Source organism: Homarus americanus, unplaced genomic scaffold (assembly GCF_018991925.1).
Source record: "Homarus americanus isolate GMGI-L3 unplaced genomic scaffold, GMGI_Hamer_2.0 scaffold24694, whole genome shotgun sequence".
Lineage (NCBI taxonomy): Eukaryota > Metazoa > Arthropoda > Malacostraca > Decapoda > Nephropidae > Homarus > Homarus americanus.
In genome coordinates, this window is record NW_024732780.1 from 9,965,299 (window position 1) to 9,989,872 (window position 24,574).

The 24,574-nt window shown below is 40.5% G+C and overlaps 1 protein-coding gene across 1 annotated transcript in view; it reads left to right on the plus strand.

Annotated features, from left to right (window-relative positions):
* Positions 1-9,623, plus strand: part of LOC121869097 (CD109 antigen-like) — a 61,035-nt gene extending 51,412 nt beyond the window's left edge. Inside the window, 12 exon segments of the mRNA XM_042370256.1 lie at positions 102-240; positions 800-918; positions 1,558-1,694; positions 2,100-2,319; positions 2,595-2,775; positions 3,486-3,682; positions 4,201-4,350; positions 4,459-4,634; positions 4,980-5,065; positions 5,477-5,656; positions 6,089-6,210; positions 6,445-9,623. Coding sequence (XP_042226190.1) covers positions 102-240; positions 800-918; positions 1,558-1,694; positions 2,100-2,319; positions 2,595-2,775; positions 3,486-3,682; positions 4,201-4,350; positions 4,459-4,634; positions 4,980-5,065; positions 5,477-5,656; positions 6,089-6,210; positions 6,445-6,573 — 1,836 coding nt within the window. The 3' untranslated portion in view covers positions 6,574-9,623.
* The last annotated feature ends 14,951 nt before the right edge of the window (positions 9,624-24,574 follow it).

The window sequence follows — 24,574 nt, forward strand, 5'->3', positions numbered from 1 at the left end:
TCTAACCCCCGACCCCACCACCCTCCTAACCCCGACCCCACCACCCCCTCCCCTGGCCCCCGCCCACCACCCCTCCTAACCCCACCATTTACCTCACACAGCCCGAAGGAACGAGGATGACTGTCAACAAGGCGCTTCTGCTAGACCTCCGCTCAGAGTCCAGCTTCAGTACCAGCATCAATATCACCACCCCGCCTAATATTGTCAACGGGTCCCGGGCTGTCATTGTCAATGTCATTGGTGAGTGTCTTGTTCTTGGGTTGGGTTGGGTTGGGTTGGGTTGGGTTAGAGTTGGTTGGGTGGGTTAGTTGGGTTGGGTTGGGTTGGGTTGGGCTGGGTTGAGTTGAGCTGGGTTGGGTTGGGTTGGTTGGTTGAGTGGGGGGCTGGGGCTGGGTTGAGGTTGGAGCTGGGCTGGGTTGGGTTGGGTTGGTAAGGTTGGGTTAGGTTGGGCTGGGTTGGGCTGGGCTGGGTGGGTTGGCCTGGGTTGGGTTGGGTTGGGTTGGCTGGGCTGGGCTGGGCTGGGCTAGGCTGGGCTGGGCTGGGCTGGGTTGGGTTGAGTTGGGTTTAGTTGGGTTAGGTTTATCGTTTATAGTAAGAAACTAATGCATATTTACCCATTGTTTGCTTTGTTTTCCTGGCCGTTGATAGCTTAGGTCATTACGGCCAATTTATATTGTGACCGTGATGTGGTTTAATTTAATCATTGTTTTAAGAGATGTGTTCAGAGTCCTGTAGATTTATAAATAATTGACTAAATTCCTTCTTTGTTTTGATGTGACGTGTTGTTGTTGTGTTGCAGGAGACGTGTTGGGTCCTGCCGTAACTGACCTACACAACCTGTTGGAGTTGCCGACCGGCTGTGGTGAACAGAACATGGCCAAACTCGTCCCTAACATTGTTCTTATGGAGTACCCTAAGGTTCGTGCTGGGACCACACCTCTATTATACTCTTCTTTAGGGCTTATATTTACAGGGTTAGTGGTTCAGGGGTTCCTAAGGGTTCACAGCCACGTAATAAGTGGTTCAGGGGTTCACAAGGGTTCACAGCCACGTAATAAGTGGTTCAGGGGTTCACAAGGGTTCACAGCCACGTAATAAGTGGTTCGGGGTTCCAAGGGTTCACAAGATCAGGGGTTCATAAGGGTTCACAGCTACAAGATTAGGGGTTCATAAGGGTTCACAGCCACAAGATCAGTGGTTCACAGGGTTCACAGGGTCAGGGGTCTACAAGGGTTCACAACCACAAGATCAGGGGTCCACAAGGTTCACAGGGTCAGGGGCTCACAAGGGTTCACAAGGCCAGGTCATGAAGGTTCAAAATATCAATTGGAGATGAACCATAGGTTATTAGACTTAAAGGTCAAAGGTGAAGGTCACAATAGATGAAGGTCAGTAGGAGGTTACCAGGTCAGTAGGGAGAGTAACCAGGTCAGTGAGGAGGATACCAGGTCAGTGGGGAGAGTAACCAGGTCAGTGAGGAGGTTACCAGGTAGTGACAGGGGGAATTACAGCGTATCAATGAAGATGGTGAAAGACGACTAACTCTAACTCTTACAGAACAAGAATCAGCTGAGCGATGCGATGGGGGCGGCCAAGCGTAACTCAGAGACAGGCTATCAGCAGCAGCTCAACTACCGCCGTCAGGATGGATCATTCAGCGCCTTTGGTACCAGAGACGAGTCCGGCAGCACCTGGTGAGTGTTGTCTTGTGTGGCTGTCTGTGTGGGCTGATAGTAATTCTTGTTGGTGACTGTAGTGTACTGTATGTGGTCTACCGAGCTGGAGTTGAGTCTACCGAGATATTTAACACTGTAGCATCCATTAGTCTAATCTAACCTGTATATAAGATTGTAGCAGTGGTGTTAGTTAGGGTATTTTTATTGCGAGATTTGGTTACTTTAGTAGTTAAATAGAGTGCGTCTATTAACAGTTTGAGTATATTGGTTAATGATAGAAAATTAATGTTATATTTTAATTGTTCATTCCATTATTAGATATATAAGAATTTTAGCTCATTGGAATAAAAATAAAATAAACAGAATGAGAACTTGACTGAGATAATCCATATGAGAGAGAACTCACGTTACCTTGGCTGACAGGTTGACAGCGTTTGTGATCAAGTCGCTGGCTGAGGCTAGTCGACACATAGACGTGGAGCCAGAGGTGTTGAAGGGAGCATTGGAGTGGCTCATACCTCTACAACAAGCGAATGGCTCCTTCTCTGAGGTTGGCACCGTTAACAATGAGGCCATGCAGGGCGGTGCCTCCCAGGGTGTCCCCCTCACCGCCTACGTCACCATCGCTCTCCTCACCGTGCAGGTATAATATCTTCACGTCACCTCCCGTCTGTTCTCATCACAATTACTGCACCGATTCCATTACACTCGAGTCCTCCACATTAAAATATTCTCTACTTGGCTGTCCTTCCGTCTGAGAAATGATGAATATAATCTGAATACAGTATTTAATATTAATGACCAATTGACCATGATTAATAAAAAGGTTTAGTTCATAGATATAATTATAATCGTACCACCATGAACACCGCTGGGACACAACCCTCAATATAATGATGACTCCCACCACCTCCTCAGCGACCTCCGACGGCCAAGGTGCGTAATGTGGTCAACCGGGCGGTGGACTTCCTCGCCTCTGGTCTGGATAACATTGAGGAATTCTACAGCCTAGCCATCACCACCTACGCTCTCCACCTGGCTGATCACCCTCTCAGAGACGCTGCCTTTTATAAGCTCGAGGGCAAGGCCAATGTTGAGGGTAAGGCTCCAATGTGGCAAGTTTTACATGCTCAAACACGACGACTCGACAAAAATAAAACTTACTTTGGTTACTGAAAACTGATCCATTTTTCACTTAATTAACTAGTTGTGCCAGTTAAAGTATGTTGTTATCTTGTCAGACTTAAACAATACGACACTAGACGGGAGATCGTGTTTCATTGTCAGTGAAATTATTTATCAACATCAAAACATTAGGGGAGAAGATATTGTGATATTTGTAAACTATCAGGACTTACCTATGAGAGAGCTATATCAATTCTATATATCAGATTCACCCGAAACCACACACACACACACACACACACACACACATACACACACATACCTGTACACACACACACAAAGACAGTACCTTACACCTCTGACCCACTCATTATACACCACCTGTGTCTCTAAAGCACCATGGACTGCTAGAAACTTAAATTAAACAAATATTAAACATAAATTAAATGTGAAAAAAAAAATGACCAACATTACTGTACACACTTTGTACTCAAATGTACTGTACAGTACTACACTAGACTAAAAAAAATATCTCTTGTGCAAACTATGTGATGTTTGTACTCAAATTAATCACTATCTTACAAGGATTCCAGCAATGCAGTCTGTTAAATCTAGTCAGCGACATTTTATAAGATAAAAACTGTAAGCCTAAAACTAGCTTCACCCTGGCTGTCTCTCTCGCAGGTAAGGAGAAGTGGTGGTCGTCAGGAGAGATGAAGAGAACACATGAGACCTTTATTGACTCGCTGCCCCTGGACGTAGAGGCCACTAGTTACGCCCTCCTCACTTACGTCTCCCGTGACCTGACCCGTGACGCCCTACCCATCATGCAGTGGCTGGTCAGACAACGGAACCAATATGGCGGTTTCCAGTCCACACAGGTAAGGTCAGGTCACCAGTTAGTTCATATATACAGGTAATGTCCGTAAATACAGGTAAAACAGGGAAAAGACTCGGGTGACGTAAGATGTAACGACAGTACATAAGTTATCGTAAAGTACCGGTGTAGGACGCAATTTACTCCAGCCAGAGAATGCATGAAAATGGTGTTTAAACATATTAATAAATTAGCAATACTATAGTGGGTGGAATAATTTAAAGGGTCAATAAATAACTACCTATTGTGAAATTTTCGACATTACGGAATAATCAAAATCTTTAACAAATCCAATGAAGCTGAGGTACAGAATACAGTATTAGGCTGACAAACTTTTTCTCATCAGTTTGAAAATTAAGGTGTTTTAATGCCTCTAAAGGTTGATACTAACTAATACAGTGGTCCTGAAAGTGGTGGGGAGGGGGGGCACTGTGGTATTTTGGAGACAGGTTGTGACACTGGTATGTATGGCCAAGTTTAAATCAGTTTTAAAGTAGATTTCATTAAAAATTGTTGTTGCAGGACACAGTGGTGGGCATGACGGCACTGGCAGCTCTGGCGGGCAAGCTGACGACGACTGACCCACAAGTCAATGTCCGACTCATCTACGGCGCCCGGGGGAAGAACCTACAGGTCACTCGGTCCAACACGATGCTCCTCCAGCGTTTTGAGGTATGTGTGTGTGTGAACTGATTCTGAAATACTCCCCCCAAAGTGTCATTTTTTTTAGTGTTAGTAAACTGATAATATAAAGTACTTACATGTTTCTTCTTACCGCAGTTACCAAGTGACACAGAGAAGGTAGAGCTAACAGCGTCAGGATCAGGGGTGGCGGTGGTGCAGGTAACGTATCACTACAACGTGAGGGTGACGGGGCCCAAACCTTCCTTCTCCCTTGACCCGCAGCTGGATATCACCACGGATGCCAACCGCCTCAGACTCACAACCTGTACCGGGTTAGTGCACAACGTCGACTTAAAGAAGAATTTGGTTAATATGTTGACTTTATGACCCATCTGGCATCATTTCCATCTTGCGTTTGTTGTTGTTTGAAGAGATAGTGCAACACATAAACACGTCTTATTAAAACTATATGCAGCTAATAACTGAGGTGTACAGGACAGTTAATAAAGTGGTATAGTATAGGTCATATATATTAGATATGAACTGACGTAAAATTTAGCCATAAGCCGTAATATACAAGACAGATTTGCAATTTTAACTCCTAAGCTTCAGATTCACGTTCTTCATATGTTGAGTACCTACAGTTCATCATGTGACTCACGTTAGGTTCACTTTTGGTACATAGCAGGCAACTCAAGCAATATGGCGGTCATGGATGTCTCTCTTCCTTCAGGGTACATCGTTGATAATGATCTTATACCTGGTGAGTGGCCTAAGTCTTTATGATTCCTAGTGAGTGGCCCCCAGGCTTATGTCCCGAGTTGTCAAGTAGAAAGGTCATGGGGGAAGGCAGTGACTGGGATGGATGAATGAAATTAAAAACAGCCCGAGAACGTTTAGAATGGAGGACTGTGGTCGCCAACCCTCAGATATGTCGACGGTACTCTGATTGAGTTTGTCGTATGTATATTACAATAAGGTTGTGTGTGTGTGTGTGTGTAAAGCAGTTGTGGCCAAATGTAGCCAAATAACATTGTGTTTGTGTTGGGCAGGTGTGTAGTATATCAGATATGGCCAAATGTATAATACGGTCAGCTGCTTGTATGTCTCGGCAGGTGTGTCGTATTATAAGTGTGACCAAGGGTATATATATAACAGTATTTGTGTTGGTCAGGTCTGTACGACTACACGGGGGTGAAGCTGGTGGAGAAGAAGCCGGACGACTCTGGGGTGGTGGTGTACTTTGACTTCCTCACCCCGACGGAAGTGTGCCCCACCGTCGTCGCCTACAGGGTCAACAAGGTGGCTTTCCAGAAGGCCTCGTCTGTCCGCGTCTACGACTACTACGATACGTGTAAGTACTGTTCTACTCCCGTGTGAAGAGAGTTCAGGAATGGTCGTTTTAAAGTCCACATCTGACGGCATTATTACTGTATCAAGATGGCAGTTTGATAATTAAGAAAAAACTAAGATAAATCCTCCATTATATTAGAGATGAGAGGATGATGGTAGATATATTAATGGGTAAAACTAAAGATAGAGGTCCAGGGTAGGTTGATGCTGACAAGTGTGTTAGGAAGTCGAAGTAATTTATATAACCTTTTACTCTTCCATAATAAACATGTCATGAGGCGGAGTTAAAAAGGTGTTTGGAACTGTTATCGTATTTGTTGTTGATAATGTACAGGAAACGCCATATAGTATCAGGTACCATTTGTGTATGTAAAGGGTTAGTAGAGGTGCTGCTTATTGGGAAGGTCTGAGTCACCCCCGTGTGTCCCTACAGCTCGCCAGGCCCGTCAGTTCTACAAAGCTCTGCCCGCAACACTCTGCGACATCTGTGACCTGGACGAGTGTGACCCCGGCCAGTGTGAGCAACAGATTATTGAATTGAATCGACAACAACAGGTGAGTACTTGGACCTCTGTTTATTATTATACCTGTTTACACATCAGCTGCTGTACCTGTAATCACTCAGTTACACATTATTGTACAGTAATGCGTGAGAAGTGGAACAAACTTCAAATTTCTCTGTCGGACTAAAAGAGGTATGTTCATTATGGACTGTAGTAAAGTGAAGTCTTGCGAAGATGAGAAAGAAAAAGCTTGACACAAATACTAAATGTTTACTTTACGCTGCAGGACCCAGAGGATATAGAGCGGCCAGCCACGGTGACGGAGGTAGCTGCTGGGGTGATGAGCAGCCCTACAACCCTCCTCACTGTCATCACTTTCTTGGCCACGACCCTCCTTCACCGACACTATTATTAGTGCTCTTCTCTCGCCTCCCCGTCCACTCCCATGCCCCTGCTTCCTCCGCCGGTCATCTCATGCACACATGCTAACAAAAAAAAGGAGCACATATTATACATAATATGAATCCTAAGGTGTTAGCCCTGGAAATTCCTTGCAACGTAAAAAAATGACTTAGGTTACTAACATCCTGTTCCTACAATCGGGGAGAGTAATAGTAATTTTTTGGTCTTAAAAGGCAGGTAGTATAATGTCAAAGTCTTCTCAGTCACACACACATACACCATGACAAAAAAAAAGGTGATTACTTTATTCGTCTCAGGTTCTCATAAGGTGATCCAAGATGAGGTCAGGAATCCTGTCTCTGGAGGCTGCTGTCAATTACGTACAGTACGTTTGAGACAGTTGTTCATCCACTGGGGACAGAGGAGACGGGGGCTACATTGTACATAAGTCTATTAGCTTTGTACATACAAAAACCATTTCGTCTTCCATGTAGGGTTATGGTGAAAGCTTTATTGTGGGTTATGATGCGTCTGCCTGAAGCCATGGATGGACGTGATAACAATAAGAAACGTATAATTATCACTGGTTCCAGGTGTTGGTGCTGCTGTGTCGTCTTTGTTATAGCTATATGTGTCATGCCTCTGCCTCCAGGTTCTCGAAATTCTGACGTTAATTTTTCCCTATTATTGGAGATCAGAGAAATAGCGTTGGTAGTCCCAGGGCAATGTTGCTGTTGCTAGCTATCTGTGTCGCGTCTTAATGGAGCCAGTTAGATGTTTTCCCATATTCCCAGGCTAGAAAAATTAATAAACGTCTCCATTAATAGAAGATATGAGGACCTCTAACTGGCTCACTCATCTGACCTAAGACACTAAGATGGCGTCCATAAAGGTGACAATATTGTGCTTAGCTTCTGCGTTAACCCACATAAATTCTTTATTTTTCAGTTTGGGAAAAAAATCGTGAGAATTTTTTTGAGAATCAGCACTCTTGATAATCTTGCTATCCACCCGAGGTTGAAAAATGCCTTTAACGTGATGCAAATGTAACTCCTTTTCGATGGTAACTCACGCTTGAAGTCAGTAACTCTTGCAGCTTCTTCATCATTCGGATCACTCGTCGGTTATTTACTTGTTGGTAACTCAATTACTGGTACACTCAAATTTATCAATAACTCGAAACACTTGGTATTTGTTCCTCCACTGCCCCTCCGCTCTATGACTTACAGCTATACGTTATACTACAGCTGTTTGTATTACTTTAAAACGAACCCCAAACATTCTAAGCGCACTGTCAAATTGTTGAGAATCGTGTAACAGTGATTTAAGAGTTATCTTGTTCATTACAATAAGGTCAATATCACTGTTCTTTCTCATCTTGTTGACTGCGGCATCATGCACTTTTAAGACCGGCAAAACGAACCAACCTTACTGTAGGTACCTAATTTAATGAAAATATATTCTAAGGTCATTTATTTGGTAGTTTAGTGACTCGTTAAGCTATTGAGATATTTTAAGAACTAACTGACGGATTTTGAAGCGTTATAGGAAGATCCTTAACGGGTTCAGGAGTGGTCAAAGGAATGGCTGATGAGATTCAACGTTACGAAATGCAAGAGGATGCAACTAGATCTTACTAATAGTAAGGAAGCTTATCACCTCTCCCAACGTGATGAAGAAACACCATTAACTGAAACTAAACGTGAAAAGGACCAGATGTTTGTTCACAACGATTAGATGTCCGTCTCTCCTAAAGCTCTTCAATAGTACGGTGTTCCCCAGCTTGGAGTACCGTCGTTCTGTCTGGTCACCATGATATGCTTAAGACTGCCAGTTGATTGAGAACATCCAGGAGGGCCACTAGACTGGTGCCTTCCGAACCTCACGTACCAAGAGAGTTAATGCCTTCAGCTGCCTAGATTATACTATAGAGGGGCAAGGGATGAATAAATAAAAGATTATGAACGCCTAAATTGGTCATAACTAGTAGATGGCCGCCCCATTACAGGTCACAGCCTCAATTTAAGAAGCCACAAGTACAGAAAACTATGGGAACTATCCTCTTTGGAGTGAGTTGTGAACCCTTGGAATAATCTGCCAGTGTTGTGACGGCACCGAGGGGGAGTAGCTCGTGTTCAGTACATTCAAGAGCCTTTACATGCCCAGTACTTGCCAAACAGAGACATGACCGACCGGCTAGCGAACCGAACCGCGCCGAAGAAGGTTGAATGAAAAAAAAAGTTGGTTACATTATTTTTACCAAAACACAAAACAAAATGGAAAATTCCGAGTTATTGAACACTAAATAACAGATTGACTCGACCACTGTAACAATCTTGACAAATACCTATGTTGTAATAAAATAGTATCTCAGGTCGAGGAGTGGATCTGGCACTTCTGGTTGTGCTGAAATTCAAGTCAAGTTGCAGGAGCACTTTTAATAGTAACCCAAGTCTCTGTTTGGTTTTCTGTGATACAATATTACAGAAATATTTGTTATTCTTGATATACAGGTAGAGAAAAATAATTGCCAGGTTTAACTACAGTACATCCAAATTCAAAGTGGTTGTGCAGTATATACCAGTGAAATACAAATAATGCATTGCAACAATAGGAGCATCAAAGTCATTTTTCAGTACTACAAATTTCTGACCGCCCTTTAACCTTCCATCATCCCCCGAACCTAAAACAAATCTCATTATGCAATCCCTCTGGTGACGCACAGCTGAAACGCTACAGGTTGTTTGTTGATCACTAAAAATATTCTAACACGTGTATCTTATGTTTAAATTAACCTATGAAGCTTTAATTTTACGTTAATAAATCTTTTTTATCCCTTTATGTGAATATATATCCATTTTTTACGAAACAATTGTATTTTAATCTGTTACGCCTTCAGTGATGTCAAACGAAAAAAAACACATTACAGTTTTTACAATGGAGACTTGTGATGTGTTAATTCCAATACCGGAAACTTTTTTTTTTACCGATCATTACGGCACTAATAAGCTAATTACACGATGTATAATTTTATTGTTACTTAATAAACCAATTGCCTATGTTTGTAATTGTTTATTTATACCTGTTTTATTATATTTGGTTTATGCTGTCTGCCAATTGTTGTGGTTCTGCTCTGTAAGGTTTATTAAGCACCGTTCGTTAGTGTTATAGTTTTAGGTGCTTCAACTACCACAGTTCACTAGGTCATTATTTTTTGGTGCTTCAACTGCCAGAGTGTGTTTATGCGCCGTTCTTTAGAGTCTTAGTTTTAGGTGATTCAATTACCAGGGTTATGAAGCACCTTTCACTGGGACATGTTGGGTGCTTCAACTACCAGGATTATGAACCACTTCACTAGATCCTGGTTTTAGGGGCTTCAACTACCAGGGTTATGAAACAACGTTCACTAGGCATTAGTTTTAGGTGCTTCAACTGCCAGGGTTATGAAGCACTGTTCACTGGTTCTTTGGTTTAGGTGCTTCAACTACCAGGCTATGAAACGGGCTGGGTCTTAGTAGGTTTCAACAACAGGTTATAGCACCGTCTGTTCTTGGTTTAGGTGCTTCAACTACCTGGGAGAAGCACCATTTATTGGTCTTAGTTTAGGTGCTTCAACTATCAGGGATTATGAAGCACCGTTCACTGGATTTTGGTTTAGGTGCTTCAACAACCAGGTTTATGAAGCACCGTTCACTGGGTCTTTTTGTGTTTAGGTGTCAACTACCAGGGTTATGAAGCACCGTTCACTAGGACTTGTTAGGTGCTTCAAATACCTGGGTCATGAAGCACGTACATTAAATCTTGGTTTTAGGTGCTTTACCAGGGTTATGAAGCACAGTTCACTAAATCTTATTTAGTTCAATACCATGGTTACGAAGCACCGGTCATTAGATCTTAGTTTTAGTTCCTCAACTTCGGGGTTATGAAGCACCGTTCACTAGGTCTTAATTTTATGTGCTTTGACTACCAGGGTTATGAAGCACCGTTCACTAGATCTCAATTTGAGGTGCTTCAACTACTAGGGTTCTTTGGAGACCAGGGTTCACTGGGTCTTAGTTTTTAGTGCTTCAACTGCCAATGTTATTAAATTAAACCTTCGAATCTTCATTACCTCAAACTCCAGAGTGTTAATTTAATTTGGATCATTGAATCATTAATACTTTTGGGGATTTCCGGCAGAGATTCTGGTAAAGATCCTAGTTTTTCCAACTAGTCTCCTTCAGTCTTGTATAATATGGACACAAAGTAGTACCTTAAGCTGTGTATTCTTATATTACTCTATTAACTATGTATAGTGAACATTTTGGGGGTATCAAAGGCAAACATAGAAGGCTCACGGATTGTTTGTTTTACCTTTTCCCCGATATATTTTTGTCGCGTTTTCCTAGGACTTGTCCCTGGAGTTTAAAGGCGTGATTTACAGAGACTATTTCACAACACAAAGTAATGCACAGACAAAATACAGGAATATAAACCCCCCAAAACATATAAACAGATGTAAAATAAGCATACATAAACCTACATAAAATATACATACACAAACACAATGAAAGTACATATAAATACATAATATATACTGCAAAATACAAACATAATAATACATCCAAAAAGCAACAAAAATACACAAACAACAGAAATACAAAAAAAACAAACAAATATACACATACAAACATAACACAAACATCGACAAATACAAAACAAAAACTAACAAAGCTAATTAAACCCAAAATAAACCATATAAAACCACACTTTACACAGAAACCCTAACAAAACCTTAACTCGTCTAACTAAACCAAACTTAAGTGTAACTAAATTTCAATACATTAGTTTAGTCACGAATCTTTATCGAGTACATCAGGAAGATTTCACTCACCACTGTAACCTGAGTTTCAAAATACAATGTGTGTATTAAAAGATAGTTAGGTAAGGTATGCAGACACAGACACGTGCTAGTGGTAGGGGGTGACTCCTGGCCACACTGTATAAAGTTACACTAAATCATAGACCAGTAGCCAGAGACCCGTCAACCCCTAGCCAGGCATCATGAGTCAGGTTATAAAAAAAAGCGCACCATTTCGGTTTGACGTTAGTAAAAATCGTAATTCATTACTCATGTCCAATTACAATCCGTGTATTCTATCCCCTCAACAGACATCCAATCAGTGAAAATAAAGGCCAATCTAGTGAAATAAACTAAACTTTGTGTACTTGGAGAAAAGGGTTTCGTGTACCCATCTCAAGTGGCAGGTTTGAGGTTACACAGTAGTCAGGCGGGCGAACCCACACGAGTCTCAAGTAGTGGTAGTGTCCCGCCCTTGACGTCTCCCAAACCGGCAATTGACTTATCTCTCCACTATATAACACTACGTTTATAATACTCTTTTCTACTTCAGTTAAAAATCATTGATAGATCCTAAAAGCCAATATTTGATATAATTTTCATAGATAAAATAACAACGATAGTTTACAGGCATTAGCTGATACACTTTACGTTTCTATTTAAGCACAAAAACTATTATAAGTATATGCCATCGTAATACAGCTCATCCTCACTGTTAACTTATACACTTTATAAGTATGAATATGTACAGAATAATGCAAATTGACATACAAAAAAGTGAAAAAGAGTAGATTGATATGCAAAAAAAAAAAAATAATGGCGAAGCTAAATTTAACCTAACAACCGAATCTAAGGCTAACCTAACTTGAATTTACCTTAACAAACTAACAAATTCAACCTAACATAAACAAAGCTGACCTAACCTAGTCTAATTTAACCTGAACCATATCAACCTAACCTAACCTTAACTAACCTAACCTAGCCTAACCTAACCTAACCTAACCTAACCTAACTCTAGCCAACCTGTCCAACCCAAACTAACCTAAATTAGCCAATAATGACCTCACGAAACCTAAACTTAAAATGACCTTACTAACTTAACCTAAAACTCACTTAGCCTACACGAAACTATATTCCACTTAACTTGGACCTAACACTAACTTAAATCTACCTTATTAACATACAAATGATCTATAATATTCTCCAGGGAAGTTAAGTTAAGTTAATGTCAGTTATAGGAGCACAGTTTAACGCCAATGTAATTTAGGTTAAAGCTTCAGTGGTGTCAGCTCCACTCTTAAAAAAAAATATTGTTATTAATGTTCCTCATAACTTAAGCTGGGAAAAATGTATCTAACTGGTTGATTTAAGTTAATTATGACGATTTAACCCTTTGATGATAATGAGTTAACCCCTGGACTACAACCTAACCCTTTGAATACGATGATTTAACCCTTTAAGTATGATGTCTTTACCACTCGATTACAATGACTTGAGTAGTAAAACATATCAAACCTTTAAGTACGATGATTTAACCCTTCGAGTACGATGTCATTAACCCAGTGCGAAGTCTTAATCCCTTGAGTATACGATGACTTAACTCCTTGAACGCGATGTTTTAACCCTTAAACTATGATACTCGCTTTTCTTAAGACCAAGGATGTTCTACGTACTTAAGGGATTACAGAGAGTTCCAGTGAATCAGGTATTTGTGTCATTAGAGCTCATATAAATCTAGGTGTATTGTATATAATATCTTCTAATTATTTCGGCTATTTTGTAGTAATATGTAAAATACATTTATTTAGTTGATTTATTCTAATTAGCTAGTTTCTGCATAACAGCCATTAGACTAGTCATTGCGGTTCCGACAATGAATATATCAGAGGACCTTAAATTCCAACCATCCATCTGTCGGGTTGGGAATAGGCTGTTGAGAGTAGGTTTTACTCCTGACTCCGACTGCTGTTTGTCGGAGCTGCTTCCCTAATGTTCTTGTTATTTTTGTTAGGTATAATGTTTACGATGTTTAATAGGAATTTAAATTAAGTTACCATTCTGTTTTGCCTCGTGATGTTTGTGTGTCCTTGTAAATATATTGGTTTGTTTTAAGTGTATTTTTCACTCTGGGTTTTTTCCTTCACAGTTAAAGAACAGCTGACCTATTGAAGCCTGTCTAGAGTACTTCTAATAATAAGTGCATTATAGTACTCAAGGGGTTAAACTCAACGTACTCAAGGGGTGAAACGCAACGTACTCAAGGGGGGTTACGTCATTGTACTCAAGCCGGTTTAAATCTTGATTCTTTATGCATAATATTGAAATTATAATCGTGAAGGAAGTTATTTTTTTCCAATTAAATTTCACCAAGAAGGATTCGAAAGGGTCAAGGTTTTGGTCGAAGCTTCAGAACCCTCCCTTCCACCACCACCACCACCTCCTCTTCTTCCTCTTCCTCTTCCTCGCATTCACGACTTTCCGACCTCAAATGTATTGACTGAATGAGAGAGAGAGAGAGAGACTAATAGAGAGAGAGAGAGAGACTAATAGAGAGAAAGAAAGAGGGAATGTGAAAGAGGAAAAAGAGGGAATGAGAAAGAAAAACAGAGAGAAAGAAAACGTGAAAACGAAAGAGAGAATGAGAAAGAAATACAAGGACAGAAACAACAACACGCTAGGGTCTGTTTATCTTGCTTCACCTTTGCTACCTGCCTGACGTCTCGTACACATTACCAGTAGTGCATAGTGTTCTCATCAAACTTCCCGCAGTAAAAAAAATAAAATCAAAACTTGTCCAACATATTAATTATTCCCTCCAGATATCAACGTTCACTTAACACACTCGACTTTTTGAACGAAAATAAATCAAATCTATTTAAATATCACCCCCACAGAATTCGTCTTTACCCATCAGAAATAATAATAATGTTGATGATACTTAATATACTGTGGTGAATATATATAGAATATCCACGAATTTAAAAAGTGAACAATAAATTACAACACTGAACTGGAAACTGGTAGTGACGTCAGACATGAGAGACCAGTTATATTTTTATGTTTCGTATCGTTGTTTTTGTAGCGTTGTGTACGTCATCAAGTACTGCGTCTCTGTGTAGTGACGCATTTTACCTGACAATATATATTCTTTTTTATGTCTTGGTATTCTCTTACTTATGTCGATATTAATTGATTGTATATAACCTTCTTCATGTTAGTCTCCCGTCGTCGCCTCCACGCTCACACACACACGTCCACACACACAGGTTCAACCACTGTCTCGAGGACAAACGTTCACTCAAGTTGTTCAGGGTATTCCAGGTTGGATTTCAGAAATTCTTGAATGCTTGATACTTGTTCTCAAGGGTGTCGACGCCCCTTCGTATTATTTGTAATTGATCTTTAGATTTGCCATAATTTCGTCACACACCACTGTCTAGTTTATGTCAGGGGATAATTGTACTGACACACACACACGCAACAGACACATACTGTACATACATACATACATACAGGCACAACATGTACACAAACACAACATTCATATTCACACACAACTGTTACTAATACTTTGCTGTCACTCGGAAAGAGTATGACGATCATCCATCTATGATACAATGATATGAGTTATTTAGGATGTTACCTTCGTTGGTGAGTTCTGAGGTGACTACAGAGGCCGATACGGAACCGGTGAGGCCGTCCACAGATGTTGCACGTGTGGAGGGCTACATTTAGTACGGGAAGGACGGCGGCAGCGTCTTTCCGGCGCTGGAGCTTGTCTGCTTCGTTATGCAGTTGGGCTAACTCAAAAGTATTGACACCTTCTCGTGTGGTGCTCCCCCAAGCGTTACTGTGTGGAGTAATCGTCTCCCAGGTGAAGGGGTCGATTTGGCGCTTTTAAAGGTTTGTCTTAAGACTATCCTTATACCTTTTCAGTTGTCCGCCAGCCTTAAGGTGCGTCCACACGTGGGTACATTTTGTCGCCAACGTGTGATCAACAAGAGGAAACACAGCTCAAGTGCACGCGGCCTTACCCTACCAGAGTCGGAAACCTGTGCCTCATTTCGTGTTGTCAATCACATGTTGGCAAGAAAATGTAGTTATAATACTAAAAATGGTTGCCCTTCGTGTAACGAGGATGGCTGCCCAAAGGGGCCACCTAGGCGTGAATTTGCTTTAAGGTGTAGAAACTGTCGCCAACACAACAACCACACTCTGAGTTAACGAGCTGCATGACCCAGTGTCAAGGAATAGTCCGAGAAGACCGGACAACTCGCCAACTGCACTGGTTAACCATTACCCCGGAACACGATCCACAAATCGATTAACATCCAGGTCCCCAATTACTGCTGGGTAGACAGAGGCAAATGGCGTAAAGAAACTTGCCCATAGTTTCACCCTGCCCGGGTATAAAATGTACGCACGCGAGGACGCACCGTTACGTTTAACATTCCTTAGGTGACTGTAAAGTAGCAGTCTACTGTCGTCCATGCGGGTAACATGGTCAGGCCAACGTAGTTTATCAGGAATAGTGGTAGCCTCGATACTCCTACACACACACTTCACCACTCCACTCACACAAGCCTCTTCACACAAGGTCCTCTGCTTGGTGATGTCATACAACATAGGAAGTAACTCGTTTTTGTCGGGGTCTTCAATTTTTAACACCCCAAGGACGACATCTTAAGTGGTTTAGGTGAATGGTTTAATAAGGTGATGGTTTAACACTGTGGATGATGGTTTAATACAGTACTTTTATGATAATGGTTGAGCACTTTTAGCATGATAGTTTGTCACTTACGCTGATGATTTAGCATTCGATTTCACTCTTAGTATTGAGATTAAAAGGATCACTTAGACGAGAGAAGCAGTTTATATAAACAGAAAAATACAGCGTCGATAATAACAACAATATTGACTTAGCAGTAGGTAGCAGATACAAGGCGATGATACGGTGTTCAGTAGTTGACGTCCACAGAGGCTGGATGGGGTACTGTATAGGGGGTGAGTGAATCGGTAGTAATGGATCATGTTACCGACGGGCTGAACCTTTATGTGAATCCTATACCGTCTTTTATTTTATTTTTTTTATTTTTTTATTTACTAATTTATTTTTGGGCGGGGGTTGTGACGTCACATTTCATTTACACAATTAGTGATTGAGGATATTGACTTAATGGTTTTATGAGGATGGTTTACTGTTTTAGGAACGATAGTTCAACAGCATGATACTTAAACCCATTTCAGAAAGATGGTATAATTGCTAAAGGGTGATGGTTTAACAGTTTTAAGATGATGGTTTTACCCATTAAAGAAAATGGTTTAACCCCTTGAGGTGGACCCAGTATAAACCACGAATGATTATCTTCTTCATATTGACGTCAACACAGACCAGACATCTTCAAGAACTCCTCAATATGAACTACGGCTTCTCTCATACTGACGTCAACACAGCCCTAACATCACCAAGAAGTCCCCAGTATGAACCACGGGTACATACTTCCCTCATACTAACGTCAGCGATGAATGCGGCCTCACCTTCAAACTCGCCTAACAGGTTTATTAGTTTAAGGAAATTAGACATGAAGTTGAAAAGGTTATGCCGAAAATTTAAGATGTTATTTTGACTACACGTTGACATGTATGTACAGTACGTGCGTGAATAGGAGGCAAGTCACTGAATGCCGCATAGATCTGCGGTTTAACTAACTCAGCTAGAAGTAGCTACTTTTGTGTTAGGATATTTAATATTAAGGTAATAACAAGTAGTAGTGCTATTGATCTAAAAGGATATAGAGAAACTAGTATAATATTTTATTATTATTTTTATTTTTTATACATAAATAAATTTTTATTCAACCGGTAAGATGGTCACCACCTCTCACCGGCGAGCCTCTGTGGGCAGGAGAGCCCAGAGGTGTTTGGGCATGGGGGCGTTCCACCACCAGAGCCCAGTCCACCCCTCTGGACGGTCCTCGGCTTCCCAGGGGTGACACGGTTTAGGGTGTTTGGTCACCACCTGGGACCTGGCCACCTGGGACCTGGCCACCTGGGACCTGGCCACCTGGGACCTGGCCACCTGGGACCTGGCCACCTGGGATCTGGCCACCTGGGACCTGGCCACCTGGGACCTGGCCACCTGGGACCTGGCCTCCTGGGCTCTGGCCACCTGGAATCTCGTCTCCCTAGGCCTTGCTCGTCGCGTGGGCATGTTGTCGTTCCGCCACCACCGAGCGAGCCATTCATCGGGCGTCTCGTTGTTCTTGACGGGCGGGAGAGGGTTGACTGGTTTGGGCTTGGCTTTCCCTGCCCGATCTTCTGTCTGCTTCTTGGTGTTTAGGAGAGCCCAGAGGTGTTTGGGCATGGGGGCGTTCCACCACCACAACCCAGTCCACCCCTCTGGGCGGTCCTCGGCTTCCCAGGGGTGACACGGCTTACGGTGTTTGGTCACTACCTGGGACCTGGCCACCTGGGACCTGGCCACCTGGGGTCTCGTCTCCCTTGGCATCTCTTGTAGTTTGGTTTAGGGCTTTTTTACGCTCTTAAGGGCTTCTGAGTATGTCACCACCGGCCCATTGTTTGGTTCGGTTTGGATCACTTGCTTTTGTAGTTGAGCCATCTCTTTAATTTTATATATTGTTATACGCAGGACCGTACAGACGTTGTTAACTGTATTTAGCGCATAAAATATTGTAGTAAGAGGTCCCTACTATATTGTGTATAAAATCATATTGTGAATATGTTACTAGTGTAGAGTAACAGAGTAGTGAAGATACTGTGTATAGTAACATAGTAGTGAACATACTGTGTATAGTAACATAGTAGTGAAGATACTGTGTATAGTAACATAGTAGTGAAGATACTGTGTATAGTAACATAGTAGTGAAGATACTGTGTATAGTAACATAGTAGTGAAGATACTGTGTATAGTAACATAGTAGTGAAGATACTGTGTATAGTAACATAGTAGTGAAGATACTGTGTATAGTAACAACATAGTAGTGAAGATACTGTGTATAGTAACATAGTAGTGAAGATACTGTATAGTAACATAGTAGTGAAGATACAACATAGTAGTGAAGATACTGTGTATAGTAACATGTGAAGATACATAGTGAAGACATATGTGTAGTAGTGAAGCATACTGTAGTATAGTATCATAGTAGTGAAGATACTGTGTATAGTAACATAGTAGTGAAGATACTGTGTATAGTAACATAGTAGTGAAGATACTGGTATAGTAACATAGTAGTGAAGATACTGTGTATAGTAACATAGTAGTGAAGATACTGTGTATAGTAACATAGTAGTGAACATAATGTGTATAGTAACATAGTAGTGAAGATACTGTGTATAGTAACATAGTAGTGAACATATTGTGTATAGTAACATAGTAGTGAACATATTGTGTATAGTAACATAGTAGTGAACATATTGTGTATAGTAACATAGTAGTGAACATATTGTGTATAGTAACATAGTAGTGAACATAATGTGTATAGTAACATAGTAGTGAACATATTGTGTATAGTAACATAGTAGTGAACATGTTGTGTATAGTAACAGATGTTGCTCGTGTGGAGGGCTACATCTAGAGCGGGAAGGGAGGTGGAAGGGTCTTTCCGGCGTTGGAGCTTGTCTGCCTCGTTATCCAGTTGGTCTAACTCGAAAGTATCGACACCTTCTCATGTGGTGCTCCTGCAAGCGTTACTGTGTGGAGTAATCGTCTCCCAGGTGAAGGGGTCGATTTGGCACATTTCAGGTTTATCTTAAGACTATCCTTATACCTTTTGAGTTGCCCGCCAGCGTTACGTTTACTATTCGTTAGGTGACTGTAAAGTAGCCGCTTTGGCAGTCTACTGTCGTCCATGCGGGTAACATGGCCACACACACACACACACTACAATAACGGCGACAAATTCATCAGACAGCCTCGACTTTAATTGCACAACACCTCTTAAAGAATCTCAATACGAAGAAGGTAAATACTGCATGTAGGCACTGATACGACTATTTCTTGTGTGTGTAAGATGGTCACTAACTAACTACCTATTAAAGTAGTTCTTAAGCTTCAGTGGGTCATTTATTTATTTATTTACTTCTAGAGGGTGAAGGGTCAAAAATGAACTTATTAGGGGGTGGGGATGAGAGGGCACTGAAGAGATAAAATAACCCATTACACTAAACGACGTAATATACACGTGATATAAGCAGGTAGAGGAGATTGCGTATAATTAGAATAACATTAAATTACAAGTTATCCAGGTAGTACAGTATAGTAATCTAGAGATGTATTTACCAGTCTTGAAGATTTAACCTCAGCAAATTTAGGTGTCAGTCATGCCTTTTCCCAAGAAGCTGAGGGAAGAAGAGAAACTTAATTTGCTATAATCAGTGACAAGATGCAAGAAAGTTACATCAGGGCGTAGCTAAATAACAGGTAAGTTTAAATTTGAGATGGAGTATTACAGGGCGGCAACGTATCTCACAATGGGTTTTTTTTTCATATCGATGGTAAATACTTGTCAGGTGAGACAGATGTAAATGTTAATGACCTTTTCTTTAACCCTCGTCTTGATGATGATGTTACATTACCTACGTCAAACTCACCAATATTAAGTAGATCACCTGAAGATTAGTCACCCAAGCTCATTTCACCTGATGATGAACTAAAATTCATGTTGAGATCCGTACGTCCATAACCTAAACCAGTCAAGGAGCTGGAAAAGTCACTGAATATTAGTTTCTATGACGACTGGTTTTACTATATGAAAATCCTCAATGAAAAATAAAACAACGAGAAAATTAGTTGGAGTGCTTTTAGGAGATTTAAATACAGCTTTCAAAGTTACGCGTCTCTTTTTGGTTTTTTCAATAATATTAGTCCAGCGTTCGTTACTCCTGTTAACCTCGAGATGTACAGCAGAACATGGCGCCTGAAGGTCACATATCCTGACAAACAAAAAATGGCACAAAATGTTATCTACTCGGAGAAGCAGTGAAAGATAATGGTGCAGGAAGCGTCAAGGTCAGACCATAAACAAAAAAAGGTCTGTATGGAATGTAATAAGCACTGATAATGGAGAGAGACACGCGACACAGCAGTACTAAGCCTACGAGATTCTTTATTGCGTCTCAACACATAAGAATACCCAGAAAAATAAATAGAAGCCAAGAAAAACACTGGGAATGATCTTCACCCTGCAGCTCTGGCATGACGCAGGTATCAGGTGACGATGACTATAGTAATCATTCTGTACCATCTCACCACACATCTGTTAACGTCGTGTTTATCAGCTTTACATAATACTGTACGTTTATACACACAATAACCAAGCATAAATGCATAAGTTATTGTTTTGATGTATTTAGGTTAGGTTAGGTACTTCAACAGTTATGATCTTTAAGCATCAATCACTCTTAATTCTTATAGTGAAAGTGGGTCTCATACGCCTGTGGGTACATTACACAGTCCAAATCTATGTACACAATATATTAAACCACCCTCATCACACAAGGCAGCCTTCACTCCCCACAGTGTAAAGACAGGTACCAATTTAGAGTTAGGTAGACTGAGAATGCCCCGGGATTTAACAATCGACAGAAAGCGAGCGTTATATCCACTAGACCGCCGTAAATCACTTTATGATTAATAATAATAATAATAATAATAATATAGAAGTTAAGAAAGTGCACTAAACAATATCTGCATGATATTTAACAAAAGGAAGAGTTTCATCATGCAGTTCCGCCACAATGAAGGTCAGCCAACCTACCTAACTAGTATACACAGGAACACTCATGCGAGGCAACGAAGCTTTTAATATTCTAGTGTTGGTGTGTGACATGATGAGGATTTATATGCTGTTGAACTCTAGCATATGTGTACCTAGGCTTTTTTTTGGGGGGGAGCGGTAGATTTGGAGGTTAAAAAACGACAAATATCTTGAATTCTTGCGCTGCCTTTAATAAAGTTCACAACCCGGATATACACTGATGTGACGTCATGATGAAGTGAGGTGGAGGAAGAGTTGTCTCTACCTTCCTTGGTTATTGTGCTTGGAATCCCATGGCCAGTGTTGGTGGTTTTCAGTAACAGTAAAGTCAGAAACAGCCAAAAAACAGTTAACAATCAGTTGTGATAGAAATAAACAAATATACTGTAAACATTCCTTCACATCCCACACGACCTCTCACTGTTGGCTACCACATATAATTTATACATACTCTCCTGTGGTATTTCCCCTTTCTTCCTATTGTTTTCCTACTTCCTTGAATCTGATTTCCCGGTGGTGTGAACCTGATCCAGACACACCTAGTTCTTCTTAAAAATCGTGTCGCATTTGTTGTGAAACTAGAAGTGATCTTTTGTTGTATTCTTTCATGTTGGTAAGACTTTGATAAAACCCTGTGCAGCTGCCAAACAGGGAGGTCCTACCGCCTGGGAAGACATTGGAAGCATAATGTGTTGTCTAATGGTAGACCCTGCTGCCATATGTGACCAAGTCCCAGGTTGCTGATCTGACTTTCTGCCTCATTTACAAACAATTGCAGGGTCTCAATTGTTTCTCTTACTATTGACTACACAACATACAAACAGTATATTGTTTCTCACTTTTGATAATTGTTTTTCATTTTTGTATTTCTTTATGGTTCTTTGTTATTATTATTATTATTATTATTATTAGTAGTAGTAGTAGTAGTAGTAGTAGTAGTACTAGTAGTAGTACAATGTTATTATTATTATCATTATTTTATATTTTTTTTTTTATTATAGATTTTATTTACTATGAATTATTATTATTATTATTATTATTATTATTATTATTATTATTATTATTATTATTATTATTATTATTATTATTATTATTATTATTATTATTATTATTATTATTATTATTGTTGTTATTGTTATTGTTTTGTTGTTATTATTATTATTGCATTTTCACCTCCCAGGCCCCGATGGGTCAGTGACCTGTGCCCGGGTGGGCTAATCCCCGTAAAAAAAAAAATCCTATCTTAAAATCTAGACGTAAGTAAACCTAAGCTACCTTAACTGCATGTAAATAGGATTAAACCTAGCGTAGCCTAACCTAACCACGCCTAAACAAAGGTAAACCAAACCACAATTTTATCTTAAACTAAGCCTAATCTCTAATTACACTCAACACTCGAGTATTTCCCGGATCTTCACGAACTCTTTGGGTAAGAACATAAAATCAACTAATCGACATTTTTATTTTTTTACAACACAATTTTGCCTTCTGCAGCGTTGTAACTTACGACATGGTGGTGAGCTAGTCAGACCATTCATGAAGGCGGTCTCTCATGGCGTCACTGTCAGCATTTTTATGTCAAATTTTGTGACTTCTTATTACCGTAACTGAGATTGGACATTGATTAACTTCCTAACCAACATTTGGATTATTAGTAAACGCTAGTCACTTGTTTATCTACTTATTGGCAACATTCAGACCAATTTTGGAGGCTGTTGGATGAAATGCTAAGACGTTGGAACTGTTGACGCAAACTGTATGACCCCGTAGATACGAGCACTTTTTTTACGGTGTGACGATGTTGGTGTGACTATTTTTGGAGATTTGACAGGCTGTTGCATGTCCACCTACATTTTTCCGACTTGTAAATATGTCTGGTTTCATAATCCAAAGAGAAATTTAGGGTACATGTTTTTTGTTTTTGCACACAAATACCCCATCAGCTGCAGTATTACTACAGCAGGACTGGCATTGGTAGCCTCAGCCTCCCTGGACCTTCATACTAATTTGACGACGAGCCATTCTTCTCTCTTGGTGCAGAGTTAAAGTTGTAAGCAAACAGAGAAGTCAAATCAGACATTTTTTCAGTACAAAATATGAATCTATTTGAATATTTTCTTATCGTTGTCTCAACAAATAATAGTATGAGCTCATTTCAAGAGATATTATGCATTATTATTTTTTTAATCTAGCAGGTAAAATATTTTTTATGTTGATTCCGAGTTTGTTCCAGGATTGGAGTCAAGGACTGGACTAAGGTTTCCTGTTTGGGGGGTTTCTTAGCATCCCGGGATCCTGGGACAAACCAGGATATTTCCCGGGATCCCGGGATCCCGGGATCCCGGGATTTCCCGCATTAGGTGATATTTGTACTAACTAATGCTATATGCTAACCCTACATACTTCATTAGTGTAGTATCTGTAGATTATTTGATAGGCAATTGATTTGATAAATCATATTGCACTGAAGCAAAGTTCTCTTTATTAACTTGCATACTGGTGTAAAAATAGGTACATAATATGATTAAACAAGCAAAATTTTAATTAATCTCATTCCGTTAGACATAAAAGAAACTCACAGACATTTGGAATGGCATTCAAAGTTAGCTACTATAAAAAATAAAAGAAATCTATATTTAATGCCATTCGGAAGCCACATTCTAAAAAAACCTAAAGCGAACACTTGAATGACCTGTGAAAAAAGTTATAGCATAAAATCATTTGTGCACACAAGCCTCACAGTCACGCACACATCAAAAGTTGTTCATGAAATAACTCTTCAAGAAGCACAAACAGTCAATCTCATTCTGTTAGTCACAAAAGAAACTCAGTGATATTTGGAATGCCATTCAAAGTTAGCCATTATAAAGGTGAAGGCCAGAAGTGTACAGGAACGGTATGCGTCACTTCTGTCAGACTCGCTCTAGCCCCCCCCCCTCCCTCTCTCTCGCTCTCTCTCTCTATCTCTCGCTCTCTCTCTCTCATGCGTTTCTGTATTTTACATAGTGCAAATCAGAGATAAGGAATAACAATAAGAATCCCGGGATTTGAAACAAATTCCCGGGAAAAAAAACATAACCACTTACCCTCGGGATCCTGAGCTCCCGGGAAGGAAACCCTAGACTGGACCTCAGGTTTGGATCAAGCAGCGTCTCCTCTTGCTAGTGGAAAACAACAGGAAAAAAGCCTGTCAGAGCTACATGCTCACTCATTGGAAGCCCATGTGATACGGCCTTTACTCTGCTGTCAACACGAATCAGTATTTTGAGGTAAATATCATAGTGTTGCTAATTTCTTATTTTAGCTCTTGTGGATAGTTTCCCTCACTGGTGTAGAGTAGCCAGAAAAGTACTGACAACTTAATTATATTTTTCAGCTAGCGGATTACCCTCATCTCT